Raw genomic sequence first — 27368 nt, forward strand, 5'->3', positions numbered from 1 at the left:
GCTCAGTTGGATCTATTCACTTAGAGTAAGACATTCAGGGCACTGGGTCGGGTTTCCGCCCCTTACCAAAAACAAAAAACGCTCACTCGCCGGGACTCAAACCAGCTACTCCGGGCTCATCAGCGCTAATCTCCGCGTCGAGACTCGGGAATATTAACTATAGATTCCCGTTGAGCCGCCGCGTGGGCAAAGACGAGCAATGCCCCGATCGACTGCGTTCGTATATTCATTGGGGTCGGCCAACCCATGTATAACTGCTGCTCATATGAAACCATCTTCAACTTTCAAATCTTTCATTTGAATATTTGCCACAGCGACCGCGGGCGACTCATTTGGTCCGCGTTGGTGACCCCTGTACTATAGAGACATTTGAATCACGAAGCTCGAAGAACATTTTCAAGAATTAATAAAATTCTCGAAAATACTCTACAATTTATGTTGGTTCATGAAATACTTTTGAGTCCCCTTCGAGCACGCTCCCCACCCTAGGAATTTGGGGTGCGGCAGGTAAAGACCTGGCAATAATGCAAATCGCTGGGTGCGATAAATCATCCCAATAAAGTCGGGCAATTGGTATATTATGACGTAAAAGCAAATGACGCATGATGTATGAAGAGAGTTGATATCTCATTAAGCCTTTTCATCGCAATCCTTGTATTGTCATCCAATATATCCTTTAAGATTATAGTACTAAGAAGCAAAACAAATGTAATCTACAGGGTTGGTGCGATGACATGCAAAATAAGGTCAAAAACATGCAAAATAAGGTCAGTAGCGACATGCAAAATAAGGTCAGTCACATGCAAAATAAGGTCAGTCGCGACATGCAAAATAAGGTCAGTCCGCGCATAAATCCAAATCTATACTTCAATTACAAATCCAACTTTTTTCTTATGAAAAATAAATTCAAAATATCTTTCCTGTATAGCAGCCTACTTTCAACATTGAAATTCCTTATATATATCCTAAATCCTGAGATGTTTCAATCAAAAGATAATCATGATTATCTTGAATACGAAGTCAGTCACATGTAGAATATTATTATCAGTCCGCGCATAAATCCAAATCCACACTTCAATTACAAATAAAATTCATTTTTTTATGAAAAATAAATTCAAAATATTATTCCTATATAGTAATTTCATGATTGACATTCCCCATCTATATCCTAAATCTGAAGATGTTTCAACCACTGAGCTATATAAACAACAACATAATGTAATCAGACGATTCTTACGATTACGGGGTGAGTCGCATGTTGAATATTAACAGTCCGCGTATACATCCAAATATTTACTTCAAATCCTACTTTTTTCTTATGCCACTGACCTTATTCTGCAATCTGCATGTCGCGACTGACCCTATTTCGCATGCCACTGACCTTATTTTGCATGAGACTGACCTTATTTTGCATGCAGTCCGCGCAAAAATCATAATTCCAAATCCAACTTTTTTCTACTGGAAATCAAAATATAAATTTTGTTACCTACACTACTTTTAACATTGAAATATCGAAATTCGAATGAAAATTCAGATATATATATATATATGTCCCCGTGAAAATTGAATTTCCAAATATAGCGGAAGACTGGGAGCAATGTTACAGCGGTGGGTTGTTCCAGCCGTTACGAAAAAAGTGGATATAAATGGTCAGGCCATTGTGTCATTATACCGCCTGCGTCAGAAAATCTTCATCCGTTGTTTCTGACTTTGTTTCGTTGGAATTTTTTGTAAAAATTTGCCTATCTGGAATGTTTCGAGTGTTTCATAATTGGAATTTTATAATCAGCCATACTCATTCCGCGTTAAACATGATGAAAATTCTATACTCTCCGCGAATAGAGTCCCTGAATTTATATGTCATCATCATCATCGGTTTATTAGCAATTTTATCAGTTCAATACACCACAAAATGGCGATACTATGAAAAGACAGGAAGATGTCGAAGCGACTAGTCTATGGAATCAGACACCCACCTTGGCCTAGGCGATGTAAAAATAAGGCAAGCACACTGAATGAAAGTAGAAAAGATAGTATAGAAAAAGAAAGCGACAAGAAACAGGGCGGCAGATCGATAGGTCAGTCGTGGTCCGGTAATCTTGAGGATGGTCTGTATTTATTTACTAGTAATTGCTTGTATTTCGACTTGAATGTGGACGTGCTCGTCGACTGTCGAATGGCCGGCGGAATACTGTTCCACACATCAGGTCCGGGATATTTGATAGAGCGATGATCTTTTTGGTCAATCATATGATATTTGGACGCGCATGTGTTGTACTTGTGCGCTTTTGAATCCGAGGTAAAGAAGTCATTGAAATATTTGGGGCAACGACCGCAGTGGAACTGATACGTAACTGTGGCGATTTCTAGTTTCCGAATATCTTCTATGTTTAGGACACCGAATCTCTTCAGCAGAGACTTGTTGGATGGGCAGCCAGGCCCCTTGATGATATGCAAAATAAGGTCGCAATAAGTCGCTACACGCAGAATAAGGACAGTCACATGCAAAATAAGGTCAGTCGCATGAAAAAATAAGGTCAGTCGCATGCAAAATAAAGTCAGTCGCGACATGCAAAATAAGGTCAGTCACATGCAAAATAAGGTCAGTCGTATGCAAAATAAGGTCAGTCGCGACATGCAGAATCAGATCAGTCACATGCAAAATAAGGTCAGTCGCATGCGAAATACGGTGCAGCAATTAGAGCTTATTGTCTCTGATGATCTGTATAAAAGTACAGCTAACCAATCGTTTGGTGCTCGGCTATACAATACTCATCTCGAGAAGCTGTTGCCTTGGGTGAAGTTCTTCGTACCGGATATATGCTCAATACAATGGTTTATTCGACGTTGATGCAGTAGTAGCGTATATAGAGTCTCAATCATAATAAAAGGTAATCTCTAACACGTGTTACCTACACTTATATAGAAGTCTCGACTCTCGAGTAATCACAACGAGAAGTAGTTTCTTATTCGAGACATAGCCAAATATCATGGACGAGTGATCACAGCGGAATAGCTGCATTATTTCTACTCGAAAAGGGAATTAATTAGGAATAATTAAGGAAAAAGCCAATTAGATTATACGACCATGAATAACAAAATCGATTTACTATGTCGAATACAATTTTGGTACAGAAAGGTCACCCCGTCCTCCATTGAAAAAGGAAATCGGATAGTAACAATCACGAGTAAAGACTTTTAATTTCAACGACCCTTCAAGTAATTAGGCTACATGAAATGTTATCCAACAACTATAATGAACTAGGCCTATACAGTTTCGGTTTAAGTATGAGAAGTTGCAAGAGCAAGGTTTTATACTTCTTTTCTAATATACAAGTTATCCTAAATTGGAATAACATAAAACAATGTAGTCCTAAGCAATTAGTAAGCCTAAACAATTACAAATACATCCACGTGACAGCCCAAATCATCATGAGTGGTACCGCCGCTGTTCACGTGAAGGCAAAATCAACTTCAGTGTGTGGCCGGTATATATACAATAGTGGCCAGTTAAAACATTGCAATATCTCGGTCGATATTGTGACTTAGGGTAACCAACATACCCTAATTCCGCGTAAACGTCAGTTCCGGGCCGTGGCCCATATGCACCAGTGTGTTCCTGGTCAGTGAAATTCGTACAAAATCTCGATCGATAATGTACAGGTGTTTCCGGCGTACAACTGTTACTCAACTCAGTGTGCCTGCACTGGCGTGCGCGTGCAGGTTTTCTGTGGGGTCTGGCATCGTCTCGGGTTGTAAGAACTGCGTAATTTTCGTCTGTGATTCATGGTTTGTCTGATTGACACAGACTTCAGCGTATATATAGCTCACTTAGACGCTGTGCGGGGTTGAAGATACGACGTGGCTACGTACGCGTGTTGGCGCTGTCGGGTCTTCCAATGATCGCAGAATTGGGATATCATCGGTCGGTTAATCGATCGTTCGCGGATGTCGGTACAGTTTCGTCGGTGAAATGATGGCGAACTGTCGGTATGCGACGGCACGTGGTGTCAGAATCGTCCCGAGAATATTGCCAGGTCGTTGTTGAATTGGTCGAAAGCGTTTTGATGACGTCGCACACATGAGTAGAGCTTGGTACGCCGGAACGCGGAAGCTTGGACGACGGACACGAATAATTCGTCAATTCTGTAAAAAACTCACGACAGCATGACGAAGAAAGGGAATATACTAGCACGATTACAACTAGCGCAAGATAACAATACAGCATGAAATAAACACAAAGCCAACGATAAGTAACCAGTCTGAGAAGGCACCGAATTGGTAAGAGTGTCAACAATATCAGAACAAATATAAGGCACGCTGTCCCTACAGCGATGCAAGCCATGAGTTACTCACCGTGACCTCATTCACTGGAGCTACGGGTAAAAATGCGGAAAGCACCCGCGGGGAAAAAAGTAATGAAAAAAAGTAAAAAGCAATCGAAGAAAACTTGGCAGGAAGTCTGCCAGCTGCAAACTAGACGGCAATCAGGGGGTGACGGGATATGTAAAAAAAATTCCAATGAGTAACGAAACTGTCAGTCAAATCCCATACGATAAAGATGATATGCGACAGAGGCGGTAATGTGTGTAAGCCTCTTGAACTCACTGAAAATCCCACCTATTGTGAAATTAAGGCATCGCCATTCGCGAAGAAGCTGTGTCATACTAAACTCATGCTTTTATCTTGATGAAGAATCTTGCCGGTCATAAAACCCGGTTTTTCTCCTATGATCAGTTAAGTGGCGACCGGCTACTTAGCATAATCGTATTAACGAAACAATGACGAACCTTAATGATGTTATCTGCCGCGAGTGCAGCGGCATCTCTGAACAAAGAGCAGTATTGCGAAATTACCCTTCCTTGCTATCTAGCGCGTTACGTAATGTAACATTTTATTTTATTTGAATTTGAATCCGCGGGGCCCGAAAACTGCCTTAATCGAAAGGTGAAAGTCAGACGCGGTCTTTAATAAGAATCGTTTTCGCGTTCAAAAATTGATATCTCTATTCAATGTACACGCCGCTCAGTTATCTTTTGACTGAACAAAAATGACAATTTTTTACCGAAATTTACAGTAGGTCTTGTGCTGAGATATAGACATATAAATCGCGGCGCCGCGATGGATGCCAATAATATTTGAAGTCACCGAACACCTTAATAAAGCGGAGGCCATGAAATCTATGAAGGTTATTGATAAAAATGCGTTGTAGGCATAGGTGCTGTTCGACATTGTATTCAATGTATCCGTCAACGCATTGAAGAGAAAAAAAAACGATTTCCGTAACTAGAATATTTCGTAATATTAACGGGACCGTTATCTATGAATCCAGAACCAATTTACGCAGTTCAGTTATATCATCTGACCGAACAAGATATGTCATATTTATACCGAATTTTATAATAGGTCTTGCGCTGAGTACGTTGCATTGCGGCGTTCACAATGTTGACTACGAATTCACCAATTACACCTAAATAGCGGAGGCCATTATAGCTAAGTAGGTTACTCATGATACGTGTTGTATCGCATAAAAATGCTTTTCGACATAACATTCAAATGTACTTAAAATCAGACACGAGGTTGCGGTACTGTTCAAAAGTTTTATCGTGTAAACCAGGAGATTCGCTAAAAAAAGACGCATTCAGCCCTGTCTCGTTCAAACTGCCCGCAGATTGTTTAGAGCAAAAACTTTATGCCCCAACCTTACAGCGAATTGGAACATCTTAAAATCCATTAACCATAAGTATACCAGATATTACATCCAAATACATAAAGTCACTCCGGTTCACACTCACGCGCGTAACGAAATCACAGTCGCCGATTTCTCGCATCTAATCCCCAAATACATCTGGGTGTGGCCGTATAAATTGTATAATTATCGGTGATTCTTCTCAAGCACATGTGGGACAAATCCATTATTTGCGTATGGCAATCCCATAATATTGGGCTTAACGAATTCTACAACTGTGGGATAAGTTCATTATATTTGTACACATGATACTCCCCATATTTACGAGTCCAAGCAAAAGCTACCCAATACCTGGTTACATTCGTCCATATCTTAGCGTAATATCTTCTTTTGAAATCAAATATTAGTGATTACGGGAAGCGGGTATCGAATGTAATGCGCTCATATATTTATTCCTCTCAGAAAAACCAGCATCGGCACGCTGGGCAATGGCCAACATTTCCAGTATGCTAGTATGTAATATGCAGTACATGTAGTATGTAATGCACTTCATTTGGTTCACAACCCAAGTCATTCGCCTTTGCACGTAAATCATATATTGTCTCAGAGAAGCTGAGCTATCATTTACTGATGACGCGATTCGATTTTTGCGGTGCCATGTAACTATGTGGTGCGGCAATCTGCGCTGATCGCCTGAGCTGACGGGAGAAAATGGCGGCGTTATTTTGACCAATTTTAGCACTTAGATCAACTCGATCTTCGCCTAAATACGTAGGCTCGTTTTCCACAACGCTGATAGGAAAAGCGTGCCTAATACTTTCGTCGGCAATACCGGGAAAAGCAGCTTCTTGCCTAACATCTTTAGCGTGACCGATTTCAGAGTTAGATTCGGTTTCCTTATCAGCAACTGATTTCTCATTATCATTACTCGCCATTTAGACACTTATAAGTGACATTTGTCTATGGCAATATTGAATATGCAACGACAATATAACAATAACACTCAAAAAATCACTAACACCTACACAGTCATAGGGTCTGCTGTCGTGAAGTTTTCAACAGAAATCGACAATTAAAACGTGTACCGTGTTCGTCCGTGAAGAATGTCCTTGTGGTCGATAGCAAAACGTCCGTCTCAGTATTGAAGATGTATATCCAACGACTGTTCTCGGGCACCATGCAGCAATTAGAGCTTATTGTCTCTGATGATCTGTATAAAAGTACAGCTAACCAATCGTTTGGTGCTCGGCTATACAATACTCATCTCGAGAAGCTGTTGCCTTGGGTGAAGTTCTTCGTACCAGATATATGCTCAATACAATGGTTTATTCGACGTTGATGCAGTAGTAGCGTATATAGAGTCTCAATCATAATAAAAGGTAATCTCTAACACGTGTTACCTACACTTATATAGAAGTCTCGACTCTCGAGTAATCACAATGAGAAGTAGTTTCTTATTCCAGACATAGCCAAATATCATGGACGATTGATCACAGCGGAATAGCTGCAACGGTCAGTCGCCACATGCAGATTGCAGAATAAGGTCTGTGGCATAAGAAAACAGTAGGATTTGAAGTAAACATTTGGATTTATACGCGGACTCTTTATATTCTACATGCGACTCACCTCTCGTAATTGTAATAATCGTCTGATTACATTTTGTTGAAACATCTTCAGATTTAGGATATACATGGGGAATGTCAATGGTGAAGTTACTATATAGGAAAGATATTTTGAATTTATTTTTCATAAGAAAGAGAGTTGGATTTGTAATTGAAGTATGGATTTGGATTTATGCGCGGACCAATAATAATATTCTACATGCGACTGACTTCGTAATCAAGATAATCATGATTATCTTTTGATTGAAAAATCTTAAGATTTGGAATATAGATAAGGAATTTCAATGCTGAACCTAGGCTACTATACAGGGAAGATAATTTGAATTTATTTTTCATAAGAAAAATGTTGGATTTGTAATTGGAGTATAGATTTGGATTTATGTGCGGACTGACCTTATTTTGCATGTCGCGACTGACCTTATTTTGCATGTGACTGACCTTATTTTGCATGTCGCGACTGACCTTATTTTGCATGTCATCGCACCAACCCTCCTCAATGTAATCGTGAGTAATCGTGATTACTTTTCCAATGTAATCGTAATCGTAATCGACTACTTCCTGATTTTGCTGTAATCGTAATCGTAATCGTAATCGCGTGATTCTGAAGTAATCGTAATCGCAATCGATTACATTTATGAAGTAATCACCCCATGTCTGCTGCCTATATATGTTCATATCTCAAATTGGGATTCATGACTCACCCACCCCGGTCGACATATATATTTGAAGACAAAGTTGCGCAACGCGCACATGAATGAAAATACTATTGAATATAGTTATTCCAATCTAAATATCATAATATCGAATGATATTCGACCGCTGTCGCTCTACAACTTGAATTTAGCTTGTCTTAACTCCGTGAACTATCAAGAGAGTTTTAAAATCGTAGATTCTAAGAGTAGCTACCACTTACGTGAATATTTATATCAATTTGTTGAACTCGGAAATAATTTTCTACGTTATTTTTCTACTTTAAAAACTTAATTTGTACGAAATTTCGCCCGCATGTATGTAGATTAACCGTTCTCGCAGATAATGTTTGAATTGTACTACTTGTCTTCATTTCTGGTTGGAAATGTCTGTCCCTACGAAGTGGTTTGGTCTGAAAAAAACTTTTTGACTAAAAAACTTTATTTTAACGAAATCTAGAAGAATGCCACCAGTTACATCACGCATTATGGTATAATTAAATTTTGTTGTAGTACAAGTGTACAACGAAAGATACTTTCCTACATTTTCAGGTAGAAAGTATTTGTCCTTACTAATAATGTAGAAAGAACGTTCAACAGCAACAGCTGTTGGCTGGCAACACTGAAGTTGTGCGTACCTGTTGGCGACACAATGTGTTGCTTCATTCTGACAATGTTGTCTACAACAATTTTTCATCATGTGCATCTTGATATAACAACCAATGCCCACGCAGTCTTGCTTCAGTTAGGACATTGTGTTACGTTGATCATAACACCATGTCACCGACAGTGCAAACAGCTACGCATACGATATAACCAAATGGAGGTTGCAAAAAAATGTTGACTTTGTAAACAATTTTGACAATTTTTTGACCTAACGCTAAATATTTGTTTTATAAAATGTTGACTTTTCTTGCAATGTCAAAATAAATCGCCCTAATTATTACCAAACCAAAGATGTCGATCAGAATGGAGTCATTCAAGGAAGAGGATTACTGCGTAGGTATACCGAATACAATGTATTAGCGGCGCACCTCCCACATTCGGCATATCTCTCAATACAAAGTCACCCATTCACAAAACATTATTATGGTTTCGGTAGTCATTGTATCTACATATATACTTGAATAGTCACGCACACTAAATTAAATTATAAAATCAAATATTCTTCAATATCGTATGCGTGACTTGGATATAATTTTTTTTCAATATTTAGTATTCACGTCGAGCTCCGCGAACAGTTTGACGATGCATTCCGTCGATTATAATGTGTACGAGAACGCGGGGAAAGGAAAGAGTAATAGAGACCGAGTAACTTTAGCTGGTAAAATGGTTGAAATGCTTATATGTATAGATCTATTTGGAAAAATTACATTGCAGGCATGTGTCCTTAACAAGGTCGTTTTATTAAGAGTGCGACCAGCGATCATCTCAAACGCAGAATATGACAACTGAGCCGCGAAAAGATATATTCAGAAAGATAGCAGTGATCTCCTCCTGCTTACTAGTCCTAATGACCACAACGGGACTCATCGCAATTTTTGTGTTGCATTTCAATTTTCAAGAAGCATGGTATCGAGGTGAGTATAGCCAATAAAAATGGTTACTAACGTTTTCAACCTCGAGGCACCCTTTCAATGGGACAAATCGTTCGCGGCACTCTAGCACGTCGTGCATCACGAGTGCAAATGTATTTAGCTGATGTCTAAGAAAAGGTAAAAGGTCGTCGACCTACGTCATGTCACTGTCCAGTTTCCAGCCCCATATTCTGATGCTGGGGACTAGAAAATACAGGTCATCACTTTTGGCCAAATCTCATCTCACTTCCCAATTGCCCTTTTTTAGTTGTAAATAGGGCCACTTTTTGTTGCACTAAAATCGCGAGAGAGTTGCACTCAATTTTAACAAAAGTTACAGCATAAAGTTGCATTTATAACTTCTGTTGAATTATTAGGGTATGAGATATTCGAAAGGTTCTGTTGTATAACCTAATTCCTGTAGAGCTGTCAAATTTGTTACTTTGTCATTCAACGGACGGTCTGGCGAGACCGCAAAAAATTAGATTTTTTTTCTCGGTACACATCAAGAAAATGATGCAATGCAGGAATAATTTCCCCCTAAAAAGTCAAACAATATAACGATAACCCCCTCCCCCTAAAACAAGTCAAATAACACATCACAAACCCTAGGTCTGCCAACTTGACCCAAAGCATTGCAGTAAAACTCACTCTTGGCGACTTTAACAAAATCCATAGCCTGAAAAAGGTGAGCCAGTGATAATTTGATTTTGGGCGGTCTTGTCTGGGCGTTCGTCAAATTGGAGACCATCTCAAATTTAAACGAATATATTAATAAAGCAATCTATTTGCATATTGTTTGGATATGGTCGTGCTTGGCAGAGGTAGTTGAACTTCTTGCTTGTAAGCCATTGTGTCCTAGATAACAGTGAGATACAGCTAACCAATCATATAGCTCATTGTTGTGCAAATCAAAGAGAAGATAACCATACTAGAAATAGTTTATAGCAGACATGGGCAAAGTGCGGCCCGCGGGCCTAATGCGGCCCGTGAAGCTATTCTGTGCGGCCCGCGAAAGGTTGCTTGGAATTCAAAACATAAAACTTGCATCTTGAATGAATAAAACAATAGTCTGTATCAAATGAACAGGGAATGCATTTACTTTGAAGCCTGCTCATTAATATGCCACGATTACGCTGCCTATACTTACCTCGCATATGTAGTCCAGATTCAAAATGAAGGCAATGTGGCAAAGTATGAGTAGCAATTGAAGTCACAAGAAATAACTATTTCCATATAATTTAGTTCAAACCTCCATCGTTGCCATTATCACTGTGACAATGTCACATTACGCATTATACGGCATTTGTTACGTGATACGTTTCGAAATCCTTAATTCGTAAAACAATTCAATCAGTGCTCGCGATTACTATACGACTTATCATATCTATCACCCACAAAGGATTAACGGACATGCCAAAAAAGAAAGCCAAAAACTGAAATTCAAAGAAGGAACGTTTAGACTAGAGCACTAAATATTTATGTGCTGGAGTCAGGGGTAAACCCATCCTTTCAGTTTTTGCCAAGCATGTCGCCGAGATTAAGGATATTAAGTGAAGTCGGTTTTCAAGCCTACACACCAAATTTGGTTCAATTCCAACCGGTAGCCGCATTGCTACAGGAGAAGAAAGTTTCTATTTATTATATAAAAATGAACAACAAAAAATTTGAAAATTTTCTGTTCGCCCCATGAAAGTGTTAGGTTATCTATAGAAACGATGTTTACCAAATTTGGTTCAATTGCAACCAGTGGAAGCGAAGTTATCGCCGTCGAAAAATTTGCATTATGAATAAAATAGTATATTTACGGTGACCAATTCTTTAATTATTTATTATAGTAAATACTATTTTGTTCAAATTCAAATTTTTCGACGGCAATAACTCCGCTTGTACTGGTTGGAATTCAGCTAAATTTATTAGACATAGTTTCTATAGACAACTTAACGGTTTCATGAGGTGAACAGAAAATTTTCAAATTTTTTGTTATTTATTTTCACATAATAAATATAAACTTCCTTCTCCTGTAGCAATGCGGCTACTGGTTGGAATTGAACCAAATTTTGTGTGTAGGCTTAAATTAGGTAACCTAACAATTTTATCAAGTAGCCAGTGCGATTTGAGAAAAAAAGTCATTTTTGAAGAGCCCTTATGTACGTATGGTACATATTGTAATTTTAGAATCTGGAAAAATGAAAAGACAATACAATGCGACTATACAGCAGCTTAAAGATGCAAACTACCAAGGTATGAGACTCATATGAAATGCTGTTTGTTTGATGTACTATGGTCATTTACACCAGGCCGATATCGCTTATATATGATTGTGTATCTGCCGACTTGTAGCACGACCCACTTCTAGGCTTTTTGTAAGATACCGCTCACGCGGATAAGATGGCGCAGAGGAGCCTATATCTATAGATAAACCTCCAACACTTTGGTAGGAATTCTGGAGTCAACCTCGATCGGACTCGAACCAGCAACGGCAACCCATTGGTATTGCAGCTGTGGATTATACCACTACACTATTTCGCCCAGAGGTAGTCAGTAACGAAGTACTTCTACTTTATCGAAGTACTCAAGTAGTTTTCCTCTACTTCTAGTACTTACTCAAGTAGATCTGATTTTGGCGACTTCTACTTCGTAATATCTTGTGATCTACTCACTTACTTTTCGTTTTGGAGTGTCAAATATATGTTTTCACGAAAGTATCGGTGAATATAATTTAGGCACCGGATTGCGTGGTTCTGCTCACACCGCATTGTCGCCCATTTCAAATATTCATCACAGCAAATATGGCCCCCCATAACGCTTGAAACTACCGTTTCGCAATCTAGCAATTGCGTATCACATCGCAATCTAGCAACCCATGGCGTGTCCTAATCTGGAAAAGTGGACTCCGGCTTTTTTGAACGTTACACCTGTTTTAGCAGACCACCTTTCTGGACAAAAGACGCGAAATATATTTTGCGCTTTTTTGTATTTCTTTTTCAATTCCGAGTATCATACTTTGAGTATTTTGAGTAAAATTTAGGGATAGGTGGCACTACAGGATTAGAACTTTGCAATCAAACTCTCGAATCGAGTTCACATGAACGTTTCACCCGCAACGATGGTGCATGGTCATCATTCAATGATAAATCATTGCGTTCAACAATGAACTTGATAATTCATCACGCCAACGCAGGTCACAATCATTTCCGGGCTAGCAATGTAAATGCGCTCTTCCATTTGTATTGTAAGGTGTAAAAATAACTGCATAGTTCGAGCGATAATTATCGTCGGGAGATAATTGCAAGTAAAGGAAGCATAAACAGGGAAATAGAACAGTAACTTTAAACGTCATTGCGAAACAAAACTCCAAAACTTTGCCCCGAGTCACCCAACGAAGACAGATTTACGGTGTAATAAGATTACCGAGCTGAAATCTTCCTTAAAGACTTAAAAGCACCTGAATAAGGAACTACTTCACACTGCTTCGACGTCATTCCAGAATGATTTCAAACACCTTGCACCCTACACGCTGGTATCACCATACAATCATAAGCTTCATTCGATAGCCTACATTTGATTGTGACGTAATGAATGCGTGTTTTTGAATTTTTGCGTTTTGGCTCTATTAGCTAAGATTTTCGATATGTGGCTCTCTAGCATGACGCAGCTGCGCCCACCCCTGCCATATACATTGAGCGAGTATATCGGAGTAACGTGCGCCATTAAACCTCTCCATTTCCTGCTTCATCACCTAGTAATAACAAGCTGTATGATGCATCAATATCACACGTCACGAGCTTGACCCGAAAGCGGGATCATGTATCTTTATTCCATCGCAATGGTAGATTCAAACTATGCCAGACGTAAACTGCAACGACAGTACAATATTGGTCATTGTTTATTTTAGAATCCGCAAAAATTGAAAGACAGTTCAATGCTACAATACAAAAGCTGAAAGACGAAAACGATCGAAGTAAGATACATAGCCACATACGTTGCATAAATTAAGTTATTACTATTTATATTCATTATATTTAAATATTTTTTTCGCGAAGTTTTTTCCTCTGTTAAAGGAGTGTGCTGGCTGTGCGGATAGTACAGTTCCATCGCACAAAACTTCAAAATGCAATAACTTGCATACAGAAATGAGGGAAATGGCAGCAAGTGATTCGAAACTTGAAGTGGCATGGAGCAATTATAGTATTGATATATTTTCGGTCAAGAAGGTGTACAGTCAATTGAAAGATCGCACCATAGATTCCCGAGCTCATCAGAAATTGTTATATGCATTGAGCTTGCGATTTCCCGCTTGAGCACCTTGTATTAACAAGCTGCTGCCTCAACATCACATGCCACGAGCTTGACCCAAAAGCGGGATCGTGTATCTTTATTCCCACGCAGCAACAGAATGAAACTATGCCAGATGCAAACTGCGACTGATACTTACGTCTTGGGGTGCAAAATCGTACCTTTATTCCGAACACCCGGTGAGCAGCCCAACAATGCTTAGTGCCAATTACGGGCCCTTGGGAGACGAAAACTAAAGGCGCGGATTGAATGAATTTTACAACATGTTGCTTGTTGCTATATGATCATGGTAGGACATTTCGTTCGAGCGACAGACACCAAGCCTACTTTGATTATCCACGCGTGGCGTAGATTACAAGACAGGAGAGCAAACTTTATTTGTATTTGAATCAGCATTGTGACGGCACATGACGTCACGTGTTCGTGTTCACTGCTGATTTTCAAGTTCGCAGGGAACGAGCCCAATCTGTACAAAATAGCACGAACAATATATTTCTCATTGTTCGGTACGTACATCGTCATTGGTTATTTTAGAATCTGCAAAAATGGAAAGACAATACAATGCGACCATACAACAGCTGAAAGATGCAAACTATCAAGGTTAGAGACTTTCATTTGTAATATTGTTTAAATTAAACCATTATTATAATACAAAATACAGTGGCTTGCACAGAAGGTATGGCAGAGAGCTATATTTGAAATTTTTATTTTGAGTTAATACCATGTTCACTCAGCATTTTGCATGAGTATCAACGCTCCTCCTACATTTTTCCCATCGTCGCAATTGATGTAGTGTTAATCTGACCGATGGAACCACGTGTAACTAAACTAGTCAATGAGTGTAAAAAAATGAACAGTGTGATTTGGCGTATCCCTATAAGTCTGGCCTGGGCAAAGTGCAGCCCGCGAAGCTATTCTGTGCGGCCCGCGACAGGTTTCTTGGAATTCAAAACGTAAAACTTGCTTTTTGAATGAATAAAACCATGGGTTGTATCAACTGAACTTAAAATTCAATTACTTTGAAGCCTGTTCATTTATACGCCACGATTACACTGCCTACGTAACTCGCATGCGTAATCCAGATTCAAAATAAAATCAATGTGGCAAAGTATGAATAGCAATTAAAGTCACAAGAAATCACTCTCTCTATATAGTTCAGTTCAAACCTTCTTTGTTGCCATTGTCACATTACGCATTTTCGGTGTGTGCTTCAAATTGTTACGTGATACGTTTAATTCGTAATTCAAGTCAATTAGTGCTGGCGATTACTATATGACTCATCATATCGATCACACATGAAGGAGTAACGGGCAAGCCAAAAAAAAGAAAGCCGAAAACTGAAATTCAAAGAAGGTTGAGACTTCGGAGCTCTGAATATTATACACTGGAGTCAGGGGTAAACCCGTCCTTTTATTTTTGGCCGAGCATGTCGCCGATATTGAAGATTTTACTTAAAGTCGGTCTTATGACAAAAACACAAAACACTCGGTCAAGGAAGGGCGAAGTCCAGAAAACTACAAGTTTCGCTCAACAGCAAGATTCAAGCTGCACACTGTTCGAAAGGCAGCGACCGATAAAATAAGCTTTGTACTATTGCATATACATATCGGCGCAGTGGTTCTCGAATTGGGGGGGGCGTGAAAGCATCAGGAGGGGAGAAGGGAGAGCGAAGCCGAAGTCTATTGAAAATTGTTTTCGCGCTCCGCGCAATTTACCTCTATTTTATAGTTATTTCTCTGTGTCTTGTCCGACTTTTATATTTCAGAATGCTCTCCTCAACATCCATAACCTTCCATGCCATCAAACTATACGTTGGGATTGCTAGCATTCTGGATGCACTTTTTAATATTTTTTGATAGCAGGATGACGGGGAGCAAAATTCTGCACCATCATAAAGGGAGGCGAGCCTGAAAAAGTTTGAGAACCACTGTTTTAGAGTCTTAATATCAGAACGTGGTTAGGGGTTTAAAGAGAGTTAAAATGTGTCATGTTAACATGGTTTCGAATCATGACGGAAAATTGATATATTTTTAATTAACCAGTTATTTCTCATCACCTAACATCAACACATTCGAAGAGCACCATTTATTAATAATGTAATTTAGAAATTAAATTAAAATACGCAGAAGAATATAGCTAAAAAAATTCACTCGGCCCGCCAACGTATTTTCTACTTCTCATTTGGCCCGCGGAGGAAATTAATTGCCCACCCCTGCCATAAGTCATTGGAGCATGGTAGAATACTTGGTTTGCTGAGAACATAAAATCTATTTTGAAAACATTATTCGAACGAGCCATCGCTGAACAATGGGCATAGTGCGATCCGATAAATGATCCCCACAACAAGTCTACTAATACATTTCAATAAAAGCAGTCATATTCCAACAGCTTGGTTAGCATGCTATTACGCGTATAGGCCGATAACAACATTGCAATTGGGAAGTAATTTTGACCAGATCAAAGCTGGTTGCAGGTACAAATATCGTCCGTATAGTTTCACTGCATTGACCATTTGTCTTTCCATGCATTTTTCGAGTTTTATACCGTTCGAAATTATTTGTATGAAAGATTTCACGTCAAACCCTTAATATACTACTGATGTTTTTATTTTGCAGCAAATATGGAAATGCGGTCTCTTATTTCTAGCCAGTCATCCGTAATCATAAGCTTTATCGATTAAAACTATGTTCGAAAAGAATTGCTCTAATCACTACGTTAGCGTTCAATTTATTTGCGGCTTAGAGACTGAGTCTGAGTAAAACATAGTAAAACCATAGGCTGCGCAGTGCGCAATCGTCGAATGAGTAGTTGCTCACACATATCATGTCCCGGTGTCGAGAGCATGTAGCCTACGTACAGGTACAGCGATTTAGTCGACACGGATTACTTGATGACTTTAAGCTGACTCGAACTTTTTGCTTCGAGTCACGAGTCAATCCATATTTTGAGACGCCGAGTCAAGTCATTTTTGCAAGGTGGCTCGAATCAAGGCAATTCATTTGAAAAAGTTGACTCGAGTCGTCCCAACACTTATAAATACAGTATTGGGGAGTATAATTTATCATGAAACTCGTGATTGTTGAACTATTTTTTTTCCAAATTAAAGTATCAGATTTATAAATAGGCCTCAAAAGAAATTTCCGAGCGCGCAATTTGTCTTGTTCATGCCTCCTTTACACATCAAGAGGTGGCGAATATCGTTAATACCAACAATCCAGATCAAATATTGACATCGATTTACCTTTGACCTTATAGTGAGAATTTAACCCCGTCATCGAGAAGTTAAGAATTCCCCTTGTAAAACTTGATTGTGATGACGGAAAACTTTAACATCGGTGTAAGTTGTTGGATATGTTGTTTTTCAGATGTGTGCGATTTCATCTATTCGGGGAAGTGCTTTTTCCTAGTTATGCCTGTATCCAGAGTAGCCAAATCCGAAGCAGAAGCAGAATGTGTGCAGCGCGGGAGTCGTCTTACTAATATATACAGCCGTCTCCATTATCAGCAATTGCAATCTTTAATTCGCTCCAGATCACCGATCGGATCCAAACACAATCACGTCTGGACGGGAATGACTATGGACATACAGGTAGCGTGTGACGAAATACAAATAGTATAGCTGGTGTTGGACTCTTTTAAAACATTGGTCAGTGTCCGAAGACGTTTCCGACTATATTATATCCACGAAATTAGTCCATATTTTGGCACTCCGTTCCGATATCTTTCGGCTGTTTAATCTCTATGGGTCAAATATACAACTCGATGAGTTACGCGACATTTGCTGACCACTGGACCTATACTTTCACATCCCAACTCTCGTCCGGATTGATTGACTTTCTTATTTCATGGGAATACACAGTTTTTAAAATTTATTGTGGAAATCTGCATTAACGCGAAGATCAAATTGATTTATATATTTATAGTTAAAAAAAGCTATGGGTGGTGGTTGAGTTCCAATATATCAACTCGTTGTTGACAGGCAAGGAAAATCAAACTGTCTAACGGCGAATGGGCTCCATCTCTACCCTGGTACCCTGGTAGACCATTGACACCAGCCCGTATTGCCGTGGGAATACATGCAAATTCTGCCAATCCGTCGGTTGAGGATGGTGTGTTCGATGCAGAAGTGGTTGCCCCACTGCTCGGAGGACTATGCGAAAAATACGTTAATGGAACCTCCACGTGAAACGACTAAAATGTTACGCTGTCAATTCTTTTCATCACATATCGTGTGTGTCAAATTTCAATATTTTTTTTATAGTTTAGTGGTTGCTTTGAGAAGTTTTATAGTTAAAGTTTTACCAGTGCATTGATGATCGAATGTCGTGCCCGACATATTTTGGATTTAAAGTAATGATGAATGGTGTTATTCCGGAGGGTTGGCCAATGCCTAAAGAACAACCATCAGTAAAACAAGATTTCTTGTGTACGATATAATCTCTGCTCAAGCCTGAAATTGTTTGCGCAGACTTTAGGCAGTAATATAATGATATGTTGACATGACAAAGTCCTTGAGTCGATTTATTATAAATTGCGATTGTGAAGCATTTTATAAAGTGTGTATTTTAAGTCGAATTCCTCTATGCCAGGGGTGGCCAACCTGCGGCCGTAGAATCATAACTGTGCGACCTTGTGAACGTTATTCAATTAGCATGTATTGGAAGCCTTTAACAGACTATTTGAATTTACGATTTGGCTACCGAATATTTGAGAGCTTTTAATTCAACTTAAAACTTTTCTTTGCGCAATTCAGGCTGATTTGAATTTTCGATTTTATTATAATGGGGTCCTTGCAATCTGAGCCCTGCAGTGCATTTGTGATTTGCAAAGGAAAATAATGTGCCCAAATTGGAATCGTGTGCATCACACGGTAGAATTTTTTCTGGTACGTTTGGGCGATTCCAATATATATTTTGACTATACTGACAATCATTTGCGTAGCCGGGAGGGGGCCAAAGGGGACATGGCCTCTCCCAAATTTTTCGAAATTTTTCGTAAATTCATGTAAGGTGGAGTATTTTTTAGCAGTTGCATTCACATTTGATTTTGCTTCGCGCTTCGCGCGATATATAATTTCTGTAGCTCTTTCATTGTTGAGTGATCGTCTCCCGATAAATCTAAATAATAAAGAGGCCTGAATAAAAATACGCCTGATGTACAGCATTGAATCTAACAGTATGCGTATGTACTGGATGCGGTTGCGGAACTATTGGCCACCAGCATTTCGGCGCCAAAACACTTACCAAGGCAAATTGATTTCAGCCAACACGAAGCGCGATACCAGAAAGATCGCGGTTGATAGAACCTTGGTCCAAGATCCTGCGGAATGGCCCTGTCTTTGCAACCTGAGTCCCACCGTACGAATGCGACGAACAGAACCACTAAATATTGCGCCCCGTGAATAAATGCATATTGGAAACCCTGCAAATCCCACCAAAGACATTTGATTTTTAATTAGTTGTGGTTCGTGAGAGATATCTTGTAATGTAAGTGATGACAACATTCTCTGGAAATCACGAAATAACAGCTTGCTTCTACTGGCCGCCAGTAGTTATTATGATCGGTCGTGGTGTGCCATTGTGGCTTATGGGCCCGCTCACACATCGTATGGAAAACTCGTGTTGGCATCAGAGTTGGATCAATTACATTATTTCAGTTCAATTACAATTACAATTACAATTACTTTCATGCATGTTTCAATTACATTACAATTACAATTACTCCATGCTAAAAATATCAAATTACAATTACAATGACTCCTTGCCTGCTTCAATTACATTACAATTACAATTACAAATGCTTGCTGTTGAACATGTAATTGAATAATCATAAATTCAACCGTGCTCCTTGACAACCGTAGCGTCGTAATTAACAACAATTCAAGTATTCATGTTTCATTCATGATGCGCAAATACCCGTTAATTAATAAAAAGAAAAAAAGTTTTCGAACTATTCCAGTATGCAGTATGTCGTTGAAAAAAGTATTATAATATATTCACGTGTTGGATTTGCGTATACAGTATATAATTAAAGAAATAATATTATTTTTATCGAGGGACGTAGGAATTAGAATGAGGAGTAAAAACAAAACCGTGCTTTGTCAGATAAGACGTTATATAATATCCAGTGGTCTGGTTAGTTAGCCAGAAGAAGTAACGATGCAGCATCGTGATCTGAAATCGTATTGTAGATTGCCAAACCACGGATAGATGTGCAAGATGTGAGTCACGGATGAATGCACCGACAAACGTACTGCAGAGCCGGCTAAAAGCAGCAAACTTTGTAGTCCTAGTGCTGGCGATCCAAGCGTCCACATTTGATGCATCTGGTCTTTATCGTAAGCTATTGATGCACTAATTCCGAAAATACAAATTAATATCTCGTCAGGGCAATGTAACTGCTCCAAAATAGCCGTTTAAGGCCGACTGTTCTGAAAAGTGAGAGCGCCGCAGCAGCATGACCACAACAATGAACAATTACGCCCAGCGATTGTTCGGAACAATGCCGATTCCCAGACTTTCACGACTATTTTGGGATGGTACCATTGCCTGCAAATATACTTTTATTGCGGAATCAGTGCGACACTAGCTTTCATACATATCAAATTCCGACACTTGGATCGCCAGCTATGGGACTATCAATCCTGCTGCTTTTAGCCGGCTCAGCAGTTCGCTTCTCGGCGTATTCAATCGTGAGTCACGTGTTGCGAATCCATCCGTTGGTTAGTAATCTAATATTTGTATACAATGGCAGCCGAGGCCAGCACAGCGGTAAAAATAAAAAACTTAAATTACAATTACATTGAAAAATGTAATTAATTACATTCAGCTCAATTACAAATTACAATTGATCCAACTCTGGTTGGCACATCGTACTTTTTGACCCCCCCCCCTATCGCTCGCACATCGTAATGTGTTCTTATGGGTGCGCTCGCATGTCGTACTTTCGGGTACAGGCATCTCTCGCATGTCGTATTGGAAACTCGTGTTGGCAGATCGTACTTTTGAGTATAGGCATCTCTCGCACGTCGTACTTTCGCATGTCGTACTTTCGCGTATTTAGACTGTGGTGGTGATTCGCCATGTGTTCTTATGGGTGCGTCGGCATATCGTACTTTCGGGTATAGGCATCTCTCACACGGTGTTGAATATGTATCAAGTAAATAGTCACGTGATTGGTCCTTAGTTAATGTATATATCGCAAATTATTATATATGACCAATTTGAGGTAATCCCAACGTTTACGGTGAGTGCGACTTCAATATATCGTTATTCTTATGGCCGCGGCGGTGATTCGTACTTTCGGGTATGGACTGCGAGCAGCATGTCGTACCTTCAGCAAAAAGGGTGTGAAATAGTTTGCTAAATCTAGGAATCACTTGCAAGGTAATATTTTGGTAATTAGTTTACCACAGAGCCGGCGTAGACGGCGATTCGAATACCAACAATAGCCGCGTTCACATACTAACACTTCAAAAAGGCGCGAAATATTTGTAAAATCCTACGAGTGCTCACATGATAACACATCAGACATCTCTCTCGTGGTTTCGTGTTGCAGATGTAGGAATCACGGACAAGTAATATTTTGGTAATTACTCGGTCACAGAGCCGGCGTAGACGGCGATTCGAATCCCAACAATAACCACGCTCACAAACTAACACTTCAAATAGGTGTGAAATATATTACAAACCCCACGATCGCTCACAAGATGACGCCCAAGACATAGCCATTTCTCGCGTCTTGCCATTACATGCATTCCAATCGCTACAGTGTAATATGTCGATGGTTTTTACTATCAAGTAATAAGTAATGAATAAAAGAACCAGCGCAGACGGTGATTCGAAAACCAACAATTTGGCACTTGCACGCGATCGCTGTATGTTTTGACACTTCGGAACAGTGGTTGCCTTTAGTTGCGTGATACAAATCATGAGAATATTCAATCAATGTGTCAATTTGTCAACTTGAAATGAAACTCACTACACAAATCAAGTTGATTCGTATCTGAATGTGTTGATTCGACACAACTCAAATCCTTTGAGAAATCCTTTTAACGCGATCTGTCGAATCGAACGTAACCTGAATATTACTGACGCTAACATTCGACCGCATCGGATAATTCACACATTCCGCGGCGCTGTTTTCACACCTATAGAATCAATACCAACTAACTCAACATGAATCAAGAATCACAAGTACGCACATACAGTCATTGTATTTATCACTGAGAAATCAGACGCTTAAAAAAAACATGCGAAAGTACGACGTGCGAGAGATGCCTATACTCAAAAGTACGATCTGCCAACACGAGTTTCCAATACGACATGCGAGAGATGCCTATACCCGAAAGTACGACATGCGAGCGCACCCATAACAACACATTACGATGTGCGAGCGATAGGGGGGGGGTCAAAAAGTACGATTAGCCAACACGAGTTTTCCATACCCCATAAGCCACAATGGCACACCACGACCGATCATAATAACTACTGCCGCCAACGCCCACCCTCCAGAAACTCGTGAATAGTCTTATCGTGTGGTATGAGCATATAGCTCAATATAAATAACTGCGTGCCTTCTAAACCTTTGAAGACATCGCTTCTATCAGCTCTACCGTAGCAGCGTAACAGTAGGCTTACCATATTTTGAAAATGTAAAAAGAGGACACTTTTTCAGAAATTATCAAGATGCAAAACCGGAGTAGAATTCTCAAAAACCGGTGAATTTTTCCCACTTTGTGATCGGTTGACTAAAAAAAAAGGTCATCACTTCCGCTCAGAGCTCAAAATACCGTTTTTTTCTCCACATTGCCAGGTGGATGACTAAAAAAAAAGGTCATCACTTCCGCTCAGAACTCAAAATAACGTTTTTCTCTCCACGTTGCCGGGTGGATGACTAAAAAAAAAAGGTCTTCTTTTCGCTCAGAGCTGAAATCACCGCTTTTCCCTCCGAAATACCCGCCGGAGCTTCACTGCTGCGCTAATTTGCGGCATACCACTTGTAATATCCTCTGAATCTGACCTAAATTTTCAAAAAAGAGGACAAAATCTCAAAAAAGAGGAAAAAAGGGCGTCCTCCGAGGACACTTTCAAAAAAGCCAAAAAAGAGGACAAATCCTCTTAAAAGAGGACGTATGGTAAGCCTACGTAACAGAGTCGCACTCCGAACCCACCAAGTGGAGGACGAGCTCGAATGGGGCCGATAATTATTTCGTAGTGTTATGTTCGTGTATTTACGTTGGTATCGTTTCACTCTTGTTTGTCTAGGATTAGTAATTACCGGCAATCATTATTTCCTCGTGTGTCGTGCTTTGTATTTATACCCTGTGTTCTGCTGTCTACTGGTCTTTCGTTTAACTGAACTCTGGATCGTACCGCCGCCTTAAAGTTATTCTGCTGATAATATACTGATTTCGTATTGCAACCTCGTCGTATGAGTTATTGTTCGAACAAGATCAAGAACATAACACGTAGAATCATTGAACGTGAAATTTTCGGGTTGATTGCCCTATGGGGTGCCCAAGACCAATGCAAGTAACAATATTACTGACCAAATCCTCGGGCGTGGCGCGGAATTACAGACACACTGATATGTCATAACATTATGTCTGTGGGTGAAAGATCACTCTAAATTATGTTAATCACCCAATAGGGGCCCAACACCGTAGATTTTTACTACTTTTCCATATCTTCAAGGGGCGTCTTTTACCTCATCAAATTTTTCCCCCTCATTTTTTTTGGCTACGCCCGTGCTGACGATCCAGCTGGGAGGTCAACATCCAATAAGGTGATTAGTAACAATGGGCATATACCTAAAGATGTATCATCATTATTTAAATGTGCCCTAAATTTTCTAAGGCACCCGATCATCTGCTACGTGTAAATCTGATCCCATGAGTGGAGAAGGGATAAAGATTTGATAGTAATGTGTGCAGCTACCAATATTGTTGACGAAATTAATTCGTGATGATGAAAACATGAATGTGAGTCAGTTCATAATATCTTCCCACAGTGTTGATACTCGCGATTTCATGTCGTATAGCAAATCGGTATCGAGGAATGAGTCTGGAGCTCGCCTTCATCTGTCCAAGCACTGTCAAGGATAATGTAATCTATGACAGACTTGCTACGGATATATAGTGTGTGCGCGTTTTGGGGAATGGTATGCATGAAATAGGGTGTCTTAGAAAAGGGGGTTGCTGCACTGTTAGCGCCCAGCTGGTACATTACGACTATCCGCGGTAATGCGGCTGTACGCTATACAAGTAATCGGAAAGCAACCGTGACTAGCAAAAAGGTTGAATACCGCTGCTCTATGTTCTAATACCAATTCATAACGTCCTATTTCGTCGTAAGTCAACTTAATAAGTCATTTACAGACGAACGTGATCACAAGTTTGACTGAAATCGTCAGTGACTGCTTACTGCAAAGCAAGATATGCCCTCTATAGAGGGTCCAGACTGACAATCTCCGCAAAGAATTGTTTTGTTCAACATGGCGTTAGCGCGTCACAATCGCATATTCTGACATGCAAACGTGACATGAAAGTGATGTGCGGTGAGGATTATGGTTAGTAAGGCACTGAGTCAGATTCGCAGATATACAAACCTAAGAGGTTAGCTGGTTAAGTTGACGACTTGCTTCTTATCACATTATCACTCTTCACACGGAGGAGGTGCACTACATCTTGGCCCTTGTGACTTCCAAATTCGTGCCACTCGATGGCGTCGTCAGTTTTACGGCCGATGTTGCATTGCTTCAACGCGCTGCATTCGTCGGATTATTATGTAAATAATTTGTGCTTCGCCTTGTGTACCTTCATTACGCTGTCATTGTACGAAACAAAGCCAAATTTCAGATTCCATGGCGATTTGATTTCGTGGAATTTCCGGTTGCTTGACAGTATTATTATTAGGATTTTCGTAATCGGGGCGAGGACGACAATAACACTCAATAAATACCTCCAGTTATTAGAAATTCGGTGCTATTATGATGTATTTCGCTATTTTTGCCGCATCTCTCCTTTCCCCCATTATTTTTGAAAAAATAAATGAACAGCTTCTTTGAGGTACAGATCTTCAATATACAATTGAATAGTATATTCAAAAAATAAATATGCACATTGCGTAATTTTGAATGAGAAAATGTTCAAAGTTAGTAATTTATTTATATGAATAGAATAATATCAATCACGATTTAAGGTTTTCACAATTTTCTTCCCTCGTCCTGACAAGTGAGGCACTGCCTAACTTGCCTCTCCTGACCATCGGCCAAGTTCATGTTTGTTTGTTTATTGATGATGCTTGACAGGTAAACGCAGCTCAAACATAGCTACTATAGGCAGATATTGTATGCAAGCCGCAGAAAGAAAAAAAAACATCTTTCATATTGATACTATATGTACCTCTATAAAACCAACTGTTTGTTGGCGTAATTCGTAACGGCGACTTGAAATCTCCATATTATATGGATTAAAGGCAGAGGTGATTGGAAACAAAGTAATTCTACTTTTTCGCTGTACTCAAGTAGCTTTCCTCTACTTGCAGTAATTACTAAAGTATATTTAATATTCCTCTACGTCTGCTTCTACACTTCGTCCTGTTTTATGGCTTACGTTACTTACTCTTCGTTATTTAGCAATCAAACAGTTGCCTGAACCTCTGGATATTCGCTAGCTACAGACATTCCTGGGCAAAATCAATTATTATCGTGCGTTTTTCCTATTTTTTAAGAATAAAGCTGCTCTTTTATATCGTCTTCTCCGAAAAAATACGCGAAATTCATTTGTAATGCGGACTCTGCCGTAGCTGTTTACATAATCAAAAACGACGTAATTGGCGCTAACACCAGTTGGCTCATTATGATGTAACGAAGCATCTCATTCTCACTCTCAACGGAAGATTCTCAATTTCGAATCTGCGCTGTTCTATCAATCGAGCACAAACGCTTTCCAAAGCGCAAAAATCCTACCCTCGAATAGAGAAAGAAGCTCTGCCAATCATTTACGGAGTCAATAAGTTTCGAAAATTCTTGTTGCACAGGTAATTTACGTTATAATGCGAACAATCCGAACATAAACAGCTAGTAGTTGTTTACTCGTCGGACAATAAGAATTTCCTGATTACAGCACAACCATACCAGCGATGGGTACTAAGGCCCACGCAGCATTATTATCAATACGACAATCGGAATAAACTCACAAATCAGCACGGAAACGATGACGATTTAACTCGCTTACGGATGGGGATCCCGTAAAAACGCGGATATTGTTCATGGGAGAGGCACTGCACTATAAAAATGAGGTGGCCTCAAATTGACGGGCGAAACGAAATAAAAATTTTGGCCGCAGCCGTTTTCAAAGAACGCCACCGTAATGGAGCTGCAATTTATTGAAATTTCGATAGCAACTTCACGCTCTAGCAGGCACTTAGAGATCGAACTTTATATCATTGTCAGCCGACGCTATGAAGGAAATATGTCGTGCACGCAGAAATCATCACGCAATATCTATTTGACAGAACTATCATTGTATTTCAAAAATAGGTAGCTTGTATTGGAGCGACGTTACGAAATGACGACCTACAACAATTCCTGATATAGTTGACAGCGGGCACCCTTATGTTGACTAATATTTCTTCGCTCATATGCAATTCAGCAATCCGTATTATCAGTGCCTCCAATTAGCTAGAATCGATTGGACAGCGGCACGCGATTTCCCTCATGGGCCTATAGGTTTGTTGTCCATTCATATGAAAAATGGCGTGATTGAAATCACCCGGTTCGTTATAATAAAAGTTCATATGTATATGAAAATGTATTCACGGGAGATCGTGGAATCGCTAATTGATAGCATAGCCGGACTCGTTATTGGTGAAATGGCATATTTCTTACTGTTCGAGTTATAGTAGCGTGCGACAGTGTGTGTTATTGTGGCTGATATCTAGCATACTCATAAGTTCGTCAACACCGGGAAGTTTATCATGACCCATGCAATATATTCAGCATTTACACATGTAAATTGATGCTACCTTGGTACATTTGGAAAAATTTAAAACCCTTCCTATTTTTATGTCGGCTTACCTCACATATCCATGTTACGGAAGTGCAACATTGCGTTTACGATTGCCAGTTCACTGCTCATTAATTTTATTGCGCGCTGTTTCATTCTGGGGGTCTTAACTTTCACCAACAGCAAGTCTTTACAAAAGAAAGTCTTACGTTTCAAAATCACTCTCTAATCTTCGATCGGTCATATGAACGAGGGGTCTTTGATAATCCAGTTTTATTATTATATAATATAATTATATAATTAGAGAGTGATTGCATCGCATGCATTGCTCTGGAGGCGGCTGATTAATGGTTTACCAGAGTCAAAAACAAATTACACATTTTCCAGTCCACGGAAACTTGTCCGACGAGTCCTGTATGTTGGCAATCAGCCGGAACAACTTGGTAATCAACCAAACTGTTAATAATTTTTCGAAAGATGACG

General features: G+C 39.6%; 2 protein-coding genes across 2 annotated transcripts in view; both read left to right on the forward strand.

The window, feature by feature from the left end:
* Nucleotides 1-17713, forward strand: part of LOC145458091 (uncharacterized) — a 43433-nt gene extending 25720 nt beyond the window's left edge. The window contains exon 4 of the mRNA XM_080336407.1: nucleotides 17242-17713. Within this exon, the coding sequence (XP_080192533.1) occupies nucleotides 17242-17495 (254 nt within the window). The 3' untranslated portion in view covers nucleotides 17496-17713. The remainder of the gene's footprint in view (nucleotides 1-17241) is intronic.
* LOC145457566 (uncharacterized) lies at nucleotides 9191-14481 on the forward strand. Its single transcript, XM_080335788.1, has 3 exons — nucleotides 9191-9324; nucleotides 9413-9580; nucleotides 14411-14481. The coding sequence occupies exons 1-3, from the start codon at nucleotides 9249-9251 to the stop codon at nucleotides 14479-14481; spliced, it is 315 nt and encodes a 104-aa protein (XP_080191914.1). The 5' UTR covers nucleotides 9191-9248.
* Nucleotides 17714-27368: the final 9655 nt, after the last annotated feature.

The sequence above is a fragment of the Botryllus schlosseri genome, chromosome 15, assembly GCF_051294905.1.
Source record: "Botryllus schlosseri isolate E-star chromosome 15, Bs_hap1, whole genome shotgun sequence".
Lineage (NCBI taxonomy): Eukaryota > Metazoa > Chordata > Ascidiacea > Stolidobranchia > Styelidae > Botryllus > Botryllus schlosseri.